At 32.2% G+C, this 14,670-nt stretch overlaps 2 protein-coding genes across 2 annotated transcripts; both read right to left on the bottom strand.

Annotated features, from left to right (window-relative positions):
• Positions 1 to 2,640: 2,640 nt before the first annotated feature.
• On the bottom strand, positions 2,641 to 5,473 carry LOC7460806 (uncharacterized). The gene is made up of 4 exons (XM_002316848.4): positions 5,397 to 5,473; positions 5,146 to 5,224; positions 3,049 to 4,830; positions 2,641 to 2,904 (listed from the first exon to the last, which is right to left on the bottom strand). Exons 1-4 carry the CDS (start codon positions 5,447 to 5,449, stop codon positions 2,839 to 2,841), a joined length of 1,980 nt encoding a protein of 659 aa, XP_002316884.3. The 5' UTR covers positions 5,450 to 5,473; the 3' UTR covers positions 2,641 to 2,838.
• A 4,904-nt stretch (positions 5,474 to 10,377) lies between these two features.
• LOC18103372 (protein yippee-like At5g53940) lies at positions 10,378 to 14,029 on the bottom strand. The gene is made up of 5 exons (XM_024611716.2): positions 13,727 to 14,029; positions 13,534 to 13,577; positions 10,938 to 11,046; positions 10,723 to 10,778; positions 10,378 to 10,651 (listed from the first exon to the last, which is right to left on the bottom strand). The coding sequence occupies exons 1-5, from the start codon at positions 13,820 to 13,822 to the stop codon at positions 10,588 to 10,590; spliced, it is 369 nt and encodes a 122-aa protein (XP_024467484.1). The 5' UTR covers positions 13,823 to 14,029; the 3' UTR covers positions 10,378 to 10,587.
• Positions 14,030 to 14,670: the final 641 nt, after the last annotated feature.

The following is a 14,670-nucleotide window of genomic DNA, read 5'->3' as shown; positions in this document are numbered from 1 at the left end:
GACCAAAGCGACAAGGAACCTAATTAATTAGTCCAGTTCATAATACATTCAGGGTTTCTAAAAAGATTTGAGCCTGTGTAGCTGAAATTTCTAACTGAAGACTTCAATCAAAAGGCCAAACGGTGAAAGGTGAGATCAAAAATCATATCCCAACGTGTTATTAAATCTCAAATTCTTCTGATCTTGAATGGATTGGGTGTTCAAACTTCATTCTCATTGGTCTCTTGGCCATCTTAGGTGCATTATCAATGGTTGAAATGGTAGTATACTCAAACAATGACCATTCTTTAGGATCTGACATTGTTTCAATCTATGTTTTATCTGCATTTAGGAAGCTTTGTTCGGAATAGCAGTCATGGATATAGTCTTCAAAATGTAGATTCTTCTTGAATATTGCTGCTTAAACATGAAGACATAGTATGCCTATCATCCACCATCTCCGACACAAGCACGTCTGACTTTGCAAATTAACCATTGATGTGCTTTTATTACAATATGTAACTTTAAATTTATTGTTTACATCAAGAACTACAATACACCCTGTCAGCTTTTTTCCACTTTCCTAAATTCTTCAAAAATTCTTGGATATATACTAGTTTATAGGACGTGCTACCCTGTTTGCCGGATAAAAAAAAATGACCGTAATAAAAAATGTGTAAGGCACATAAAATTATTTGGCATTGTTATTAAACTTTACTCAACAAGTCAATCTTAAAACCTCTCGGCTTGACTCCTCGTCTGGCTTTGATTTAAAATTAAATCGTATGAAAGTTGTCTTGAAATGACCTTATCAACTTGGTAGATTTGAAGACGATCTAGACGACCTATAAAAAGCATGGTTTGGCCTTAAAAAAATCTCAAGATGATATTTTTTTAATATTAAAACGGCGGCATATTGGATCCAATCAAACCCAATCTATTAAAAACTATGTTATTTTCCAGTGAGTTTCTCTCTCTTTTCTCTAATTCAAAAACTTAAAATAATTAAAATAATTTTTTGAATCAAAATAAATTTTATCATTAATATGGATTAACCATAAATTTCCTTCATGTTTTATATTTTCATCCCCTATCACTAAATGTTGTATGATTATCATAATTACAAGCCTAATATCTTTTAATTAGGCTATAAAAGGGTTTGATTGAAAAATAAAAATTTGAAAATTAGGAAGAAAAAAAAAAGCATGTGATGGTTATGTTTTATATTTTATTCTCTTATCTCTAAATATTGTATGTTTATTATAATTTCAATTCTAATATCTTTTAATTAGGATATAGAAAGGCTTGGTTGAAAAAACACGTTGGAGTTTTTTTTTAAAATAAATAGCATGTGAGGTGCTAGGTTATGTGTTCATACGAAGAGTGAACCATGCACCTCATGGCTTCTATTTTTTAGTATAATTGCTTGAAATGTATAGCATCATATCATCATTTTTAGAGGTGATTATTTTTTGTTCGATTCGGTTTTTACCTAAGAAATAACCAAATCAAATTTAAAAAAAAAACTGAAACCGGTTCAAACCGACCGGTTTCGGTTCAGTTCGGTTATTTTAGAACAAAAACTGAAACCCAACTGATCGGTTTCAGACTGATTTTGGTTCGGTTTCGGTTCGATTATTTTATATTAAAAACCAAAAACTATATTGTTTTTTTGGGTTTTTTTATAATTTCTAATGGGTTTGGTTTCGGTTTAGCTCGGGTTTTTATTAATTTCGATTCGGTTCGGTTTCAGACTTATAAAACCGAAACTAAACCAATTGGTTTTTTAACTATTCTAATTGGTTTTTTTAACAATTCGGTTTTTCAATTATTTTTTTTTATTTTTCTCAATTTAATCAGTTTTTCAGTTTTTTTCCTCAAACCTAATCATTCTTTTACATAAATCTCCTCGTTAATAGTTTCTAATTGTTTTCAGCGTGGTTATGATTGGGTTTGCTTTAGCTTTTAAAATATAAGAGTTAAAGATGTCAATCAAGTTGTTTACCAACAAATACAAGAACTTCATTGAACCTCACATATATAATTTTCTAAAATCTTTACTTATGGATATTCAATGCGTTGAAATATTTGTTTTAAAAAAAATGATTTAATTTTTTTTAAGAAACAATAATTTTAATAAAAAAAAATATTTTTATTGTCATATATATCTTAATATACTTTTACTCTTTACAAGAAAAATCAGCTACCCGCACCTTTATTTATAATTTATTCAATCATATATTTTTCAATTTAATTTTAATTGATCTCTATTCCCCGACTAGAGCAGTAGCTCTAGATGAATATTAAAGTTCTTAATAAATATTATAAGAAATTTTCATGAAGAGATGTTCCCACAGCAATTGCATGTAGTCTTCGGTAGTTCATCAACTAATGGAGTTCCACAAGCACATTACAAACATCTGTTTTTAATTGCCCAGTGAAAATTACGGGAAATAAATTGATAGTTGCATGTTTGACACTTAAATTAATTGGAATTAAAGCAGGCACAGCAACACCCGTTATTTTCTGCTATCAAGTTTGATATTCTTTTAAAAATTCCATGCAATACTAACTATATGTTTTGGCTCTAATTTTGCATGTGATCTTGATCTTTAATGCCCCTTTTACATAGCAAAATTTGGAACAATTAATAAACCATCGGAAACAAGAAATAAATCCACCATTAATTCAAATATCAATGTTCTTTCAACTAATGATCAGTTGCTGACTAAAGGTCAATCACAAATTAGTTTTCAAGGTTCGTACCTAGTTGTGCTACTATTATTAGAGTATGCATCAGCAAAACCTTCACATGTGGTGGTTTTCTTAGAAAGTAGATATTGCAATTCAACATAAACATCACCGCTTGAGTTGCCTCCTAGCCAAAGCAGGGGTTTTCTTAGGAATGTAGACCTTGTAGTTCACCTGCCACCAAAAATGAGAAAATACGAAACTTTCAGTTACCGCAAAAATCTTGATGCATAAACAAATATATTTATATGGCAATTTCACAGCTTATAATATCAAAGAAACTAATTTAACCAACCGAGGACAGGTTCAAGCACTTACCTGTACCATTTCCCCACCCCGCATCACAGACATTGTCTTCTGTTCCAGCTGCGTGCCTTCCTTGCCTTCATCTTGTGATTCATTCAAGCTAATATCTCCTGCTGCAGATCTAAGGCACGAGGAAGGCTCAGCAGGATCAGAAACAGAGGAATCATTAGCTCTGTCATCATTGTCAGTGCCTGTGGGAGGGGTGACAGTGTGATCACCATGTATGGCATTCTTACATACTTTAATCCCACTCACCAACTTTGCCTGACTGGCTTCCAGGGAGGCAGGTGTTTCTTTCAAGGTGACACTCTTACCAAAGCTAATCCCAATCGACAACTTTGCCTGATTGGCTTCACATGAAGCAGGTGTTTCTTTCAGGGTAACACTCCTACCTATGCTAGTGCCACTCGCCAACTTTGGCTGATTGGTTTCCCGTGAAGCTGGTGTTTCTTTCAGGGTGGTAGTAACATTTGATAATGCTTTCCTCGATGCTGATGTAATCAACCGTGGTTTGTTTTTACTAGAACTAGCAAATGTACTAACCTTTTCTCTGCCAGGAATAGCCACCTGGTCAGGTGGATGAACATTATTCTTAGCAGAGCAAGATTCACTGCCACAAATCCCTCCATCAGGAATCTTCTCGTTTAGTGATGAATGAGCAGAATCTTCTCCCGCCATTCTAGTACCAACAACCTTGGGGATTTTAGTTTGGCCTAGTTCAGGCATCACAGAAAATGGTGATTGGGCAGTACCATCACGCTTATCCTTCTGAATAACAGCACTCTTTGCATTTGTTTGGAACCCTCCAAGTCCACTTCGGAAAGTTTTTAGATTTTCCAAAGCCTTTTGTCTTAAAACTGTCTCCAAATCATCAACATTCGCAGTATTAACAATGACCCCCGAAACATCATTCTGTTCCTTTTTAGTATCATTTGTCCCAACCCTGCCAACGTCATAGCCAGGCTTATTTCTAGTATGTTGACCCTCTCCAACCTTGTTACTTTCTGTGAGTTCAATGGCTTTACTATTGGAAGCAGCAGCATCTTCTCTTTTCTCATCCTCTATAGGCCTTTCCTCCATGTTATTTAGCCCATCATTACTATCATTGCTTCTAGAAGAAGGATAATCATCATGATCATATGTTATCTCCTCTTTATGCTTATCCTTGTCCAATTCTCTGACCTCGCTATCCTCCCCTGGAAGAATAATAATGGACCTCAGCCGCTTTGAGGTGTTCTCACCAGTCATTATGTTTGACATCAAAAAATCACTACTATCATCATGTCTACTACATGAAGAACAACTTCCTGATCTGTATCTCCTCCTTTTAGCTCCACTTCTAATATTCTCTGATTTTCGTTTTTCATCATCTCTTCTTTCAGGCCTGCCCTTACACCTCTCATATTCACTCTCATCACTCTGACTCTGACAAGTTGAACAGCTCCGAGACTCACCACTACTAGAACTAACACTTGAATCTCTCCTACCCTTCTTCTTCCTCCTCTTCTTTGTCTTCTTCTCATGCATTTTCTTCCTCTCACCAATTCTTTTGGACCCTTTTCGCTTTCTCGCATGAGGAGACTCCTCACTGCTAGAAGACCGAGCCCTCTTTTTAGTCCCCTTCACATCCTTTCTAGTGCGAGACCTAGACCTTCTCCTTCTGAAACTATCCTCAGAATCAAAAGATGAGACAGACAGTGAACTTCTCGAATCATCATCCGAATAAGACCCGTCACGACGCCGCAGCCTCTTTGATTTACTTCTCCTAGTATCTTTTTTCTTCCTTGCACGACCCTAAACGAGCAACATATATTACAGAAACACACAAAAACGGAATTAAAAGAAAAGGGAAACACCAAAACAACAACCTCAAAAAACAAAACCTAAATGTTAATAATGCACACGAAATCCCAAACAGGAAAAAGCCCAATTGTCAAAACTTAACCAACAACCTAATAAAGTACAAAAATTTTAACAACCCAATTGAAGTTGCAAGTGAAAAACACGAAACTGAGCAAAGAAATCGAGAAATGCACACAAATTTATTAAAAAAAAAAAAAAACTCCTTAATAGCAAAGAAGAATTGGATACCGAACTAGAGAATAATACCTGAGAGGAATATTTGGAGCGTTTCTTTCTGATAGAAGAAGAAGATTTTCCCATGATGGGCCAATTCAATAATAACCACCTGCAAGAAACAAAATTGAAACTGATAAAAAGAGGGGGGAATGATGATAATTAATAATATGAATGAAATCTTTTTGATTGAATTGAGATTGAAATGACAATAATAATAGCAGTAATGAATGGAAGGGAGAGATTGGAATCTAATTTTGTAAACAAACAACAAGTTTGGTTACTTCTTTCTTTCTCTGATAATTTGCTGCGGATGGGATTTTGATTTTATTGGCATTGGAGAGAGATTGGTAGATGCTATATTTGTGTTATTTTAGACGGCTTGTCGTTTATTCACGAAAGTGTCCAAACGAGGAGTCGTTTAATTTACTTGGATGGAGAGACGCTATTTTACTCGACCTCGATGATACTTGCTATAAACCGATTTCAACAGCTCTTTTTTTCTTTTAATATAAATAATGAATTTGATATAAATATTACCACATCTAACTTTAAATCAAATCCAACCCTTCAATAAAATTGATATTAGTATTTTGAAAAAATAAATTGCACAAACTGCAAAATTATTATCAATTCAAGAAAACACTAGTGAACCCATATTTAGAGATCCCTCTAAGTATTTAATCCGTGTTATTCCAATAATCAGATATTTTTTTATAAAAAATTATATATATAGTTATTTTTATGCATATTTATACATAATAAAATTATAAATTAAATATATACAAAACAAATAAAAAAACTAAATGTTATTTAAAAGAGGTTATATAAACAAAATAAAAAAGAGAAATGATATTAATTTAAATATAAATATAAATAATAATTTTAAAAAAAACTTTAATTTAAAAAATAGAAAAGAAATAATTTTAAAAAAAACCATACTTACTAGATCTAGCAAATCAGGCCAGCTCACTTGGCCCATTTTGTTAGGGCTTGTGCACTTGGGCTTTTATTTTTTTATTGCAATTGTCATTTGTCCCAATTTTCTTAAAAAGAAATAAATCAGACAATGCGTCGCCTACTGAGGTAGATGATGAGTCATCTAATTTTGCTCAGATTCTAATCACTTGGTAAACCTATTAATGGCCTAAAAAACCCAAAAAAAAATTTCAAAACCTAAAATCAACCCGAAACAAAAAAAATCTTCTCAAACTCAAATTTTTTTTAGGCACTTTCAAGGTATAAAAAAAAAAGCATATAATATGAACTTCACTCATTAAATGAAACCATGTGACACAAATATTAATCGTTTTTTTCTTTCTGCTACTAGAACCCAACAACTTCTCTCTCTTTTCTCTCAAACTAGGGATTAAAAAATAAAAAATAAATAAACTTTTATATCAAAATTGAATTGAAAAATTATTAACAGACCAAGGATATATAATTTTTAAAGTTTGAGTATTTTATTAAAATTTTTGTGTGAACTTTGAAACCATCATCCATTTATGATGTTTGTTCTGATTTGGTCTCTTGTTTTTCAATTTTGTCATTGGTCAACAAATTTGATTCAATTGCCCTTGAATTTTGCTAAAAAATGATGCAATTGCATATAAAAAAGTTTGAGGATCAATTTGAAAACAAAACAAAATTCTAAATAGTAGGTCCATAGTAAAATATAAAAAGATAAATATTTCATTTTGCACAATGAAATGCTCACGTCTTTTAGATTTTTATTAATATTAGTTTTTTTATCATCATTTTCTCGCTAAAAAAAAAACCAAATAAAGTAAAAAATGAATACTTTAATTTTAAATAATTATATTGTTAATGTTTTAGATAGTGCTAGATAATTTGTTCATGCTACATTACGGGTTGAATTAAATTTTTTTAATGTAAAAAAAATATATAAGTGTTGTTAATTTTTTTTAATCAAATTTTTTTTTAAATTATGTGAGAATTCATCTGAGTCCAATGCACTGGGCTCATCTCATGGAGCCAAAATTGGTTGTTGTTCGCCGCCTCGACGCGTTCCCTTCTCTCCCCGGCATCGTCCCACACAGCATCCCTTCTTCTGTTCTCCTTCGAGACTTGCCTAAGCTCAGTCTTTGTCTTGCTGAATGCTAGATTTCTAAACAAGAAGGTGAAGGGAGAATCACTCAATGGAAAGAATCAAAGAGCTCCAACAAGGTCTACAATCAGACTAGTCAATTTCCTCAGAAGGATCGAAGAAGAGGAAGATCTAAATATGGTGCGGAAAAACCCAAATCTCTATGCTAATTAAGTAGTGCTAGTTAGCTCCACGAGACTTTGATAAAAAGTTGAAAATGGTGAAAAAGTTGAATTCATGTTACTTAAAGTAGAGTGAGGGATACCCATAGAATGGAGACTTTGAAAGAAATTTTCGCAGCAACCAGCTAGCTAGAACTAGAAGAAGAAGGCGAGCTAGCAGATCGGCAAAAATGAAATCCAAGCCCCCTATCTAACTCGATTGTCTTGGCGGGTTCAAAAACAACATAAATAATCGATAAAAATATAGTTTAATTCAAAATAAATATTTAAAATAAAAAATTTTTATAAACATTAAGACAACAATATATTAAATTAATTAAGGTTAACACGGGTCAACCTGTCAATTCACATATGAAATTATTAGATCATATTAAATTAATTAAGGTTAACACGGGTCAACCTGTCAATTCACATATGAAATTATTAGATCATGATAACCTCATAGAAAAGAAATTAAAATAAATTATGAAGCTTATTTTCCAATAAATCTAATGTTAAAGGATAAAATTAGAAAAAATCAATTAAAAAAGAACATAGAAAATAACCTGAGTCAACATTGGTTAACTTACCAAACCCACAACCTGGATCATGAGATTGAGATAATCCAATAGAAAACAAATTATAAAGCAACTCGAGTCAACCTATGTTAACTCATCAAACCTGTGATCTAAGTAATGAGATAGGGATAACCTCGTAGAAAGCAGACCAAAACAAATCATGAAGCCTAATCCCCAATCAACCCAATATTAAATGATGAAATTGAGGTATAAAACAATTAATTAGAAAGCAGACCAAAACAAATCATGAAGCCTAATCCCCAATCAACCCAATATTAAATGATGAAATTGAGGTATAAAAAAATTAATTAAGAAAAGGGGGGAACCCGAGTCAACCAAGTTAATTTATCAAATCTACATTATGAATCATAAGTCTGGTATAACCTCATAAAAAGTAAATTAAAAAAGATTATGAAGTTCAATCTCAGATAAACCTAATATTAAAAAATAAAATTAAAATTAAAAAAAAATATTAGAAAAGAAGAAGAAAAAAAAGAAGATATTCCAGTAAATAATATTGTATAAGGAGAGGTATAATAAAACCCCTTCTCCTTTAGTTTTTTTGTTAATTTAGTTATAGAAAAAAAGAGATAACCGATGAGAAAAAACAAAATAAAATAGGGATGAGAGAGAATAAATTACAAAAAAAAAATTTTGTTTTATCATTGATATATATTACAATCAAACTTGCAATGTTTAAAATAATAAGTAAAGATCATTATTCTCACTTTGAGTGGTAATTGTTTTTCTTAACTAACTTAAAATAATAATTTCTTCATCCAACAAAATGATATTAAAAATAATTTTAAATGATTGTAAGAAAATAATTCACTTCTAAGAAGATAATATAATTAAATTATGATTTATTTGGTCACTATATTAATTTTTTAATAATAAAATAAATCATATATCAAATAAAAGTATTTGCGCCATTACAAAGTTACTCTAATATAATTGGAAATACAAGATAATAATTTCATCAAAAACACACTCTCTTTTTTATTGTCATTCAATACTCAACTTTCATCATTAAATCTAATTTCTTTGAAAACATGAATAATTTCCGTTTCTCTATATTATGTATTTTTTTAATAATTATATTATTTTTCTAATAATAATATTATTGTTTTCTCTATATTAAAGTTTTCCCGTATCAAGTCTTCTAAACATCCACAAAGTAACAAAATCTTGGTCATGAAAGAATGCTTTCCACCCTCTAGTAAGGACATGAATCTTGGACACCCAAGTCTTGAGACAATCTCAAATTCCTTGCCATTAGGGTCATAAGCAATCACCTTAATTCCTTCAGCAATTTTCTCATCTTCATTAAGCAAAGGGTAGAGGTAGTTTTGTGCATCTGCTTTGTTCATTGACAAACCTGCTTTGATCATCCCTCAAATCACTCTCTGTCAACTGTTTTCAAAAGGCTTGCAGATGCACATTGACAATTTCCTATTAGTCTATTTAACCGTGGAATTGAAGGGACTTCAGAGGGGACATAATCTTCGATGAGCTTGAAAGCTAGTTCTAAGTTTAATTGTGGCGGCACTCCTGGCAAGTTTCTATCAGCAGCATTAATGTTGGGTTCATCTTCTTGATCATCAAAATGGTTTCTTCTAACCACAGCTCCAGAATCTCGAGTTGGAGAAAGTCTTAGACGCTTCCTGCTGAAATGTGAGCTCTGGTGCCTCTTTGCACAACAAAGGATATTACTTTACAATTTATCCAAAGCCAAAGCAGTTTTGTAACTAACCCTTGTGTGCATCAGACAGGAAAGAAGCAGAGCTGCTGCTCCTTGCTCTTGGTGTTCTTCAGGGTAGTCCTCTTTGTTGATTTCTCCAAGCTTCATCAACTTTATGCCTTCCTTTCCCATGATTAAATTTCGAGATAGACTAGCTTCCTAGAGTTTAACCAAGATAAACTATTTGGCTATGTAAAAGATATGACTACAAATAATAATAATAATAATGTTAGGAATTGAAATGAAGGGGAAAAAAAGATCAATTTCCTAAATAAAACAAAAGGGAATTGAATTTTGTTTATTTGTTTACCCTAATTGACTCTCCCCTTATTAGGAATATCTCATTGTAATAAAGCTTTATGAATTTCATTAGCTAAACTAATATAAATTGTCAAGAAATTGTTAACTACAGTTGGTAATGATAATAGTGTAGTTTTCCTAAGCCAAAGATTATATGATAATTAATGACCCTATAAGATTGGTAATGATAATATATCCTAATATCAAAAATAATTTTTATAAAAATAATAAAAAATATATATTACAACTACAGCACTTCAAAACACCCTCAAAATTTGAGTGCAAATCTACTACTTTTGAAGTTCAAATACCCTTTCTAATAATGGTAGTCAACTCAAATTGGAACTTTAAAGGCAGACAAGAAACAATAGAGACCACTACAGAAAATTCCATCTGAATTAAAACAAAACAGTTGCATTCATTACAATTTAGATGTCCATCAGAATTAAAATAGATTACTGGAATTCCCTCAATATATAATTACTGTAAACACTTATATACAGAAGTAGTGCAGTGCCTCCTTTCCGGCTTTATTTAGCACAACTACGTACAGAAATGAAAATAGATCTTAAACATCTCCAGCGTCACTCATTCAGGATGGGTATCAATAAAGAGTTCTGTTGAGAAGTCCATTTCACCAACGATCCTCCCCCTGTTTGATAGACATGCATACATGAAATCAATGACAGTTAGAATATTTGAAACAAAGTTCATAGCTTGTACCTTTCGAGGACAAACTTCCCTTCTTTGTACTTTTGACTCATCTCATGTGCTGCCTCCTGTTCAGGAAGGAAAAGGCAAATTAGGGAATTCTAATCAGAAGGTAGATTTCACCTACAATAAGAAACAATGAAAACAGAAGCATTTACAGCCAAACCCATATTTCAAAGGGTTATTTTTAGGGGTCAAGGATTGTGTGTGTCAAAGAGAGACATTACATATTTCCAGCCAATAATTCCCCCACAACAGCAACAAAATATGTCAGCTACAGTATGCATTCCTGAAAGCATCATTCTCTCCTCTAACACTCCCACAGTGATGTTCACCCTGAAATCACAAACTCCGTAATGTGCATCAATAGAAGAGATAAGATAGGAAATACTCAAGATGAGAAAAAATCATTTCCCCCCTATCTAATCAATTCACTTGAAGAACTTGATGATGAAATTTGCGTGTGGGTGCATGTGTAGATAAAGGGTTCACTGTTAGGCATAATCTTAACACCAGTGTTTTGAAAGGGTTTTGAAAGGACCATATTGCACGATATTTCTCATGGTTGGTGCTGCTGCCCATGCAACCATTTTTATGGTAATGCGATTTGAGTGTGTGAGTGTGTGCGCGCGCACAGATAAGGGGATCACTGCCAGGAATAATCTTAACACTAGTCTTTTGAAAGGACCATGTTGCACAATATTTCTCATAGTTGGTGATTCTACACATGCAGCCATTTTTATGGTAAGAGACTATGATATGACTACTCAATACAACAATTTGTTAGATTGTGTCCTTAGGCATCGCAATGCAATCATATCACATCTTGACTGGGTATGTATATTTTCAGGCTTTTACAGTTTTGGTTGTATATTTACATGAGCACTTTAGGGTGCCTTCATTGAAGGATTATTTAATGCTGATATGATCAATAGCATCCAAGAGGATGACCCCTGATTATATGACCAAAATCTTCACCGCTAATATGTCATTCAGGTTCTTGTCAACTCTCGTATAAATAGATGATCAAGACCTTGAGTTCTGAGCAGTGATCAGTTTCCACGAGAAAAAATGGTAGCAGTGCTTAAATTAAATATGATGGGAAAAAATAAATCATGCAGGGGAAGATGGTAGCAATGCTTCAGCAGAACAACTTGTTATCAGGACATTTTACTGATGGTTAAACTTTATTTATGGAGTTATTGGCATTTTGATGGTAGCAGTGCTCTAAATGGTTCTTTTAGTGCCTGATAAATGACACATTCAAATTTCATGGACTGAAGAAGAGAGAAAAACATGAAATTTAGAAAAGAAGATATGAAAGAGAGAAGTTACAATGAGAACACAAATTTGGAGGAAAGTATTTTCAATGTGAAATTAGTTACAATTGCTCAACGATAAAAATTACTAGCACTTTTCTGTCAAACTTGGTCCTTGGACATAAAAAATAAATCCAAATTTGGCATGCAATCCAAAACATCTGAAAAAATCTTAAAATCCTAACGAGTCAACTGCCTAGTTTTCTTATAGGTCCGACCTTGAGGATTTGGAAGCAAGTTGGGAAGAAAAACAGAACCATTAAATGAATCAATCTATGTCCGGACAATACCATCCAGATCCATATGGGTAGAATCATCCAAGCCTACCCTGATATTTAGGACAGAATAACATTAAATATAAATCAGGACAGCCTGATAGTAAACCATCAAAGAAGTAGATAATGCAACTAAATGGACGGAAAAGGCACATTTTCCAACTGTCATTCATTCTTAAGTTGTTCAAGGGATCTTTTTATCTTCTTCTATTGTTATCAATAGCTTTACATTCTCTCACTATTCATTAGATTTCCACAGTCTTCAACACTAGTGCTTTGTGGAACAGGTGTTTAAAATAAACTTTTGCAGATAAAGTTTTTTATTTCTTCAGCACCAACAGGAGAAGTTATATATCAAGCAACACAACGCCACCTCATAAATTTGAAATAACATCAGAAGAGAAAATTCCTGATGCTGTCATCTGAGGTTTTTTGCTCACAAGAGTTGTACTAATTATCATTCCATTCCAATGTGATCATTTTGAAAAGTTTGGTGAGAAACCAAGAATAAAACATCCAAATTTCAGTGTTTTGAGCATGCAATCAACTATGGTTGAGAATTGACCAGCTCATCACCACAGCTAATTAATTTCTGGATTTTTTTAGTACCTTCTTATGTATTTGAATTATATTTTGAACAACTTTTCCTGCTGTGGTGCATTATCACCAATCAAAAAAAGACAAGACAAATAAAATTACTACAAAATGCAAATAAACAGCAGAAGGAAAAATGTTTGAACTTCAGAATTTTCATTGCAAGAACATGTAAATTCTCCAATCCTAGCAGCACAAAAGGAGGGAAAAGGATAAAGGACACTGGGCTTAGAGGTAGGAAACTCAATTTCAGAAATTTGACCCAAAACAGTGAAAGAGATACATAAAGCTCTAGCTTGGAGAGAGCCTTTCATGCCTTTCAAAGTTTAGGCGTCCAGCCAACAATGCACACAAATTGAAAACAAGATAGGACCATCAATGCTAACTATGTAAAGTGCCACTACTTGAATCATCGTTTAGAATTAAAAATCTTCTTGTTGCATCGCACTCCAGCCACAAATCACAAGATATTATCTAAAAAGATTTGAAAGTGATCTACCTAGGCATGTTCACCAGCAAATCGCTATCAAAATAGAGATTAAAGCTTTATAAATGGGACATTAAAGAGATCATTAATTAATCAAGATTTTCAAAAGAAGGCAAGAAAGAACTTCTGTCAAAATTGAAGCACTCACACATTATTGAAGAGATAAGCTTTTCCTCTGCGGCAACGAAAAGACTGGCCAAAAAAAAGAAAATATGAGACCCCAAAAGAGTTGAACAACTCAAATGCAAGCACAATACATGACAGTGAACTAAAACAAACAGAATCAACAATTCCATGAATCCCTTAAAAAAAAAAAAAAAGAATGGAGGGTTTTGGTTTACCTTTGAGACAAGTTGATCAGGGAGAGCTAAATGGGTCCCACAGAACTTGCATCTGTAAGAACGACCCTCTAACTCCACCACAAATATCCTTCCCATATCTTCCTGTTTACCTCTTGTTGATTTCAGCCCACAGGTGCAATTGCAGTTGCAGACCAAATAATCATAAGTCCGAAAGTGAGTTATGGATTAGAAGAAGGTAGGTTAGTGGCGTTAGATTTTTTTTTTATATTGTCCTGGTACTGCTAGTATTACTTCAACACCAGATAGAGTTTGGTATTACATGTGGCGCTTTGACTCGAGCTTGCAAAAGAGTGTGTTTGATATTGGGATTGGTGTTATGGTTATGATTTTAAAAATATTATTTTATAAAAAATATTTTTAATTAAAATTAATTTAAAAAATATATATTTAATTAAAACTATAATTGCAATTGAGGTTCAACAAAAAATAATTTAATGTGTTTGGATAAAAAAATACTTTTAAAATTAAAGTTATAAAATAATTAATATATATATATATATTAATTATTTTTAATTTAAATATTGTAGATTTAACTACTGTTATTACATCATGAAATAAATAATATTGATATCAAATATTTTTTATTATTCCATTAAACTATGTGCAATGCCATTACATACGAAATCTATCCAACAAGGACTATATTTTCCATGGTTTCTTAAGCGCGCAACAACAAAAACTGAATTTTTTAATTTATGTAGTGTTATTAAATAATAAAGATTGTGATATCTTTATTATTGGAATTGCGATCAAATTCCACAAATGTTACGTCATCATGCGATATCTTTCTAATTTATGTAGTGTTATTAAATAATATTAAATACTAGTTTTTCGAGTAAAACACAATTTTTTAAAAAAACATTACAATTTTATTACAGTACGAGTAAATTTAATTCACTTTAAACTAATTTTAAAAAAAAACA

This window comes from Populus trichocarpa, chromosome 11 (genome assembly GCF_000002775.5).
Source record: "Populus trichocarpa isolate Nisqually-1 chromosome 11, P.trichocarpa_v4.1, whole genome shotgun sequence".
NCBI lineage: Eukaryota > Viridiplantae > Streptophyta > Magnoliopsida > Malpighiales > Salicaceae > Populus > Populus trichocarpa.
Note: the sequence above shows the minus strand (reverse complement) of the source record. Positions and strands in the feature narration are given on the sequence as shown.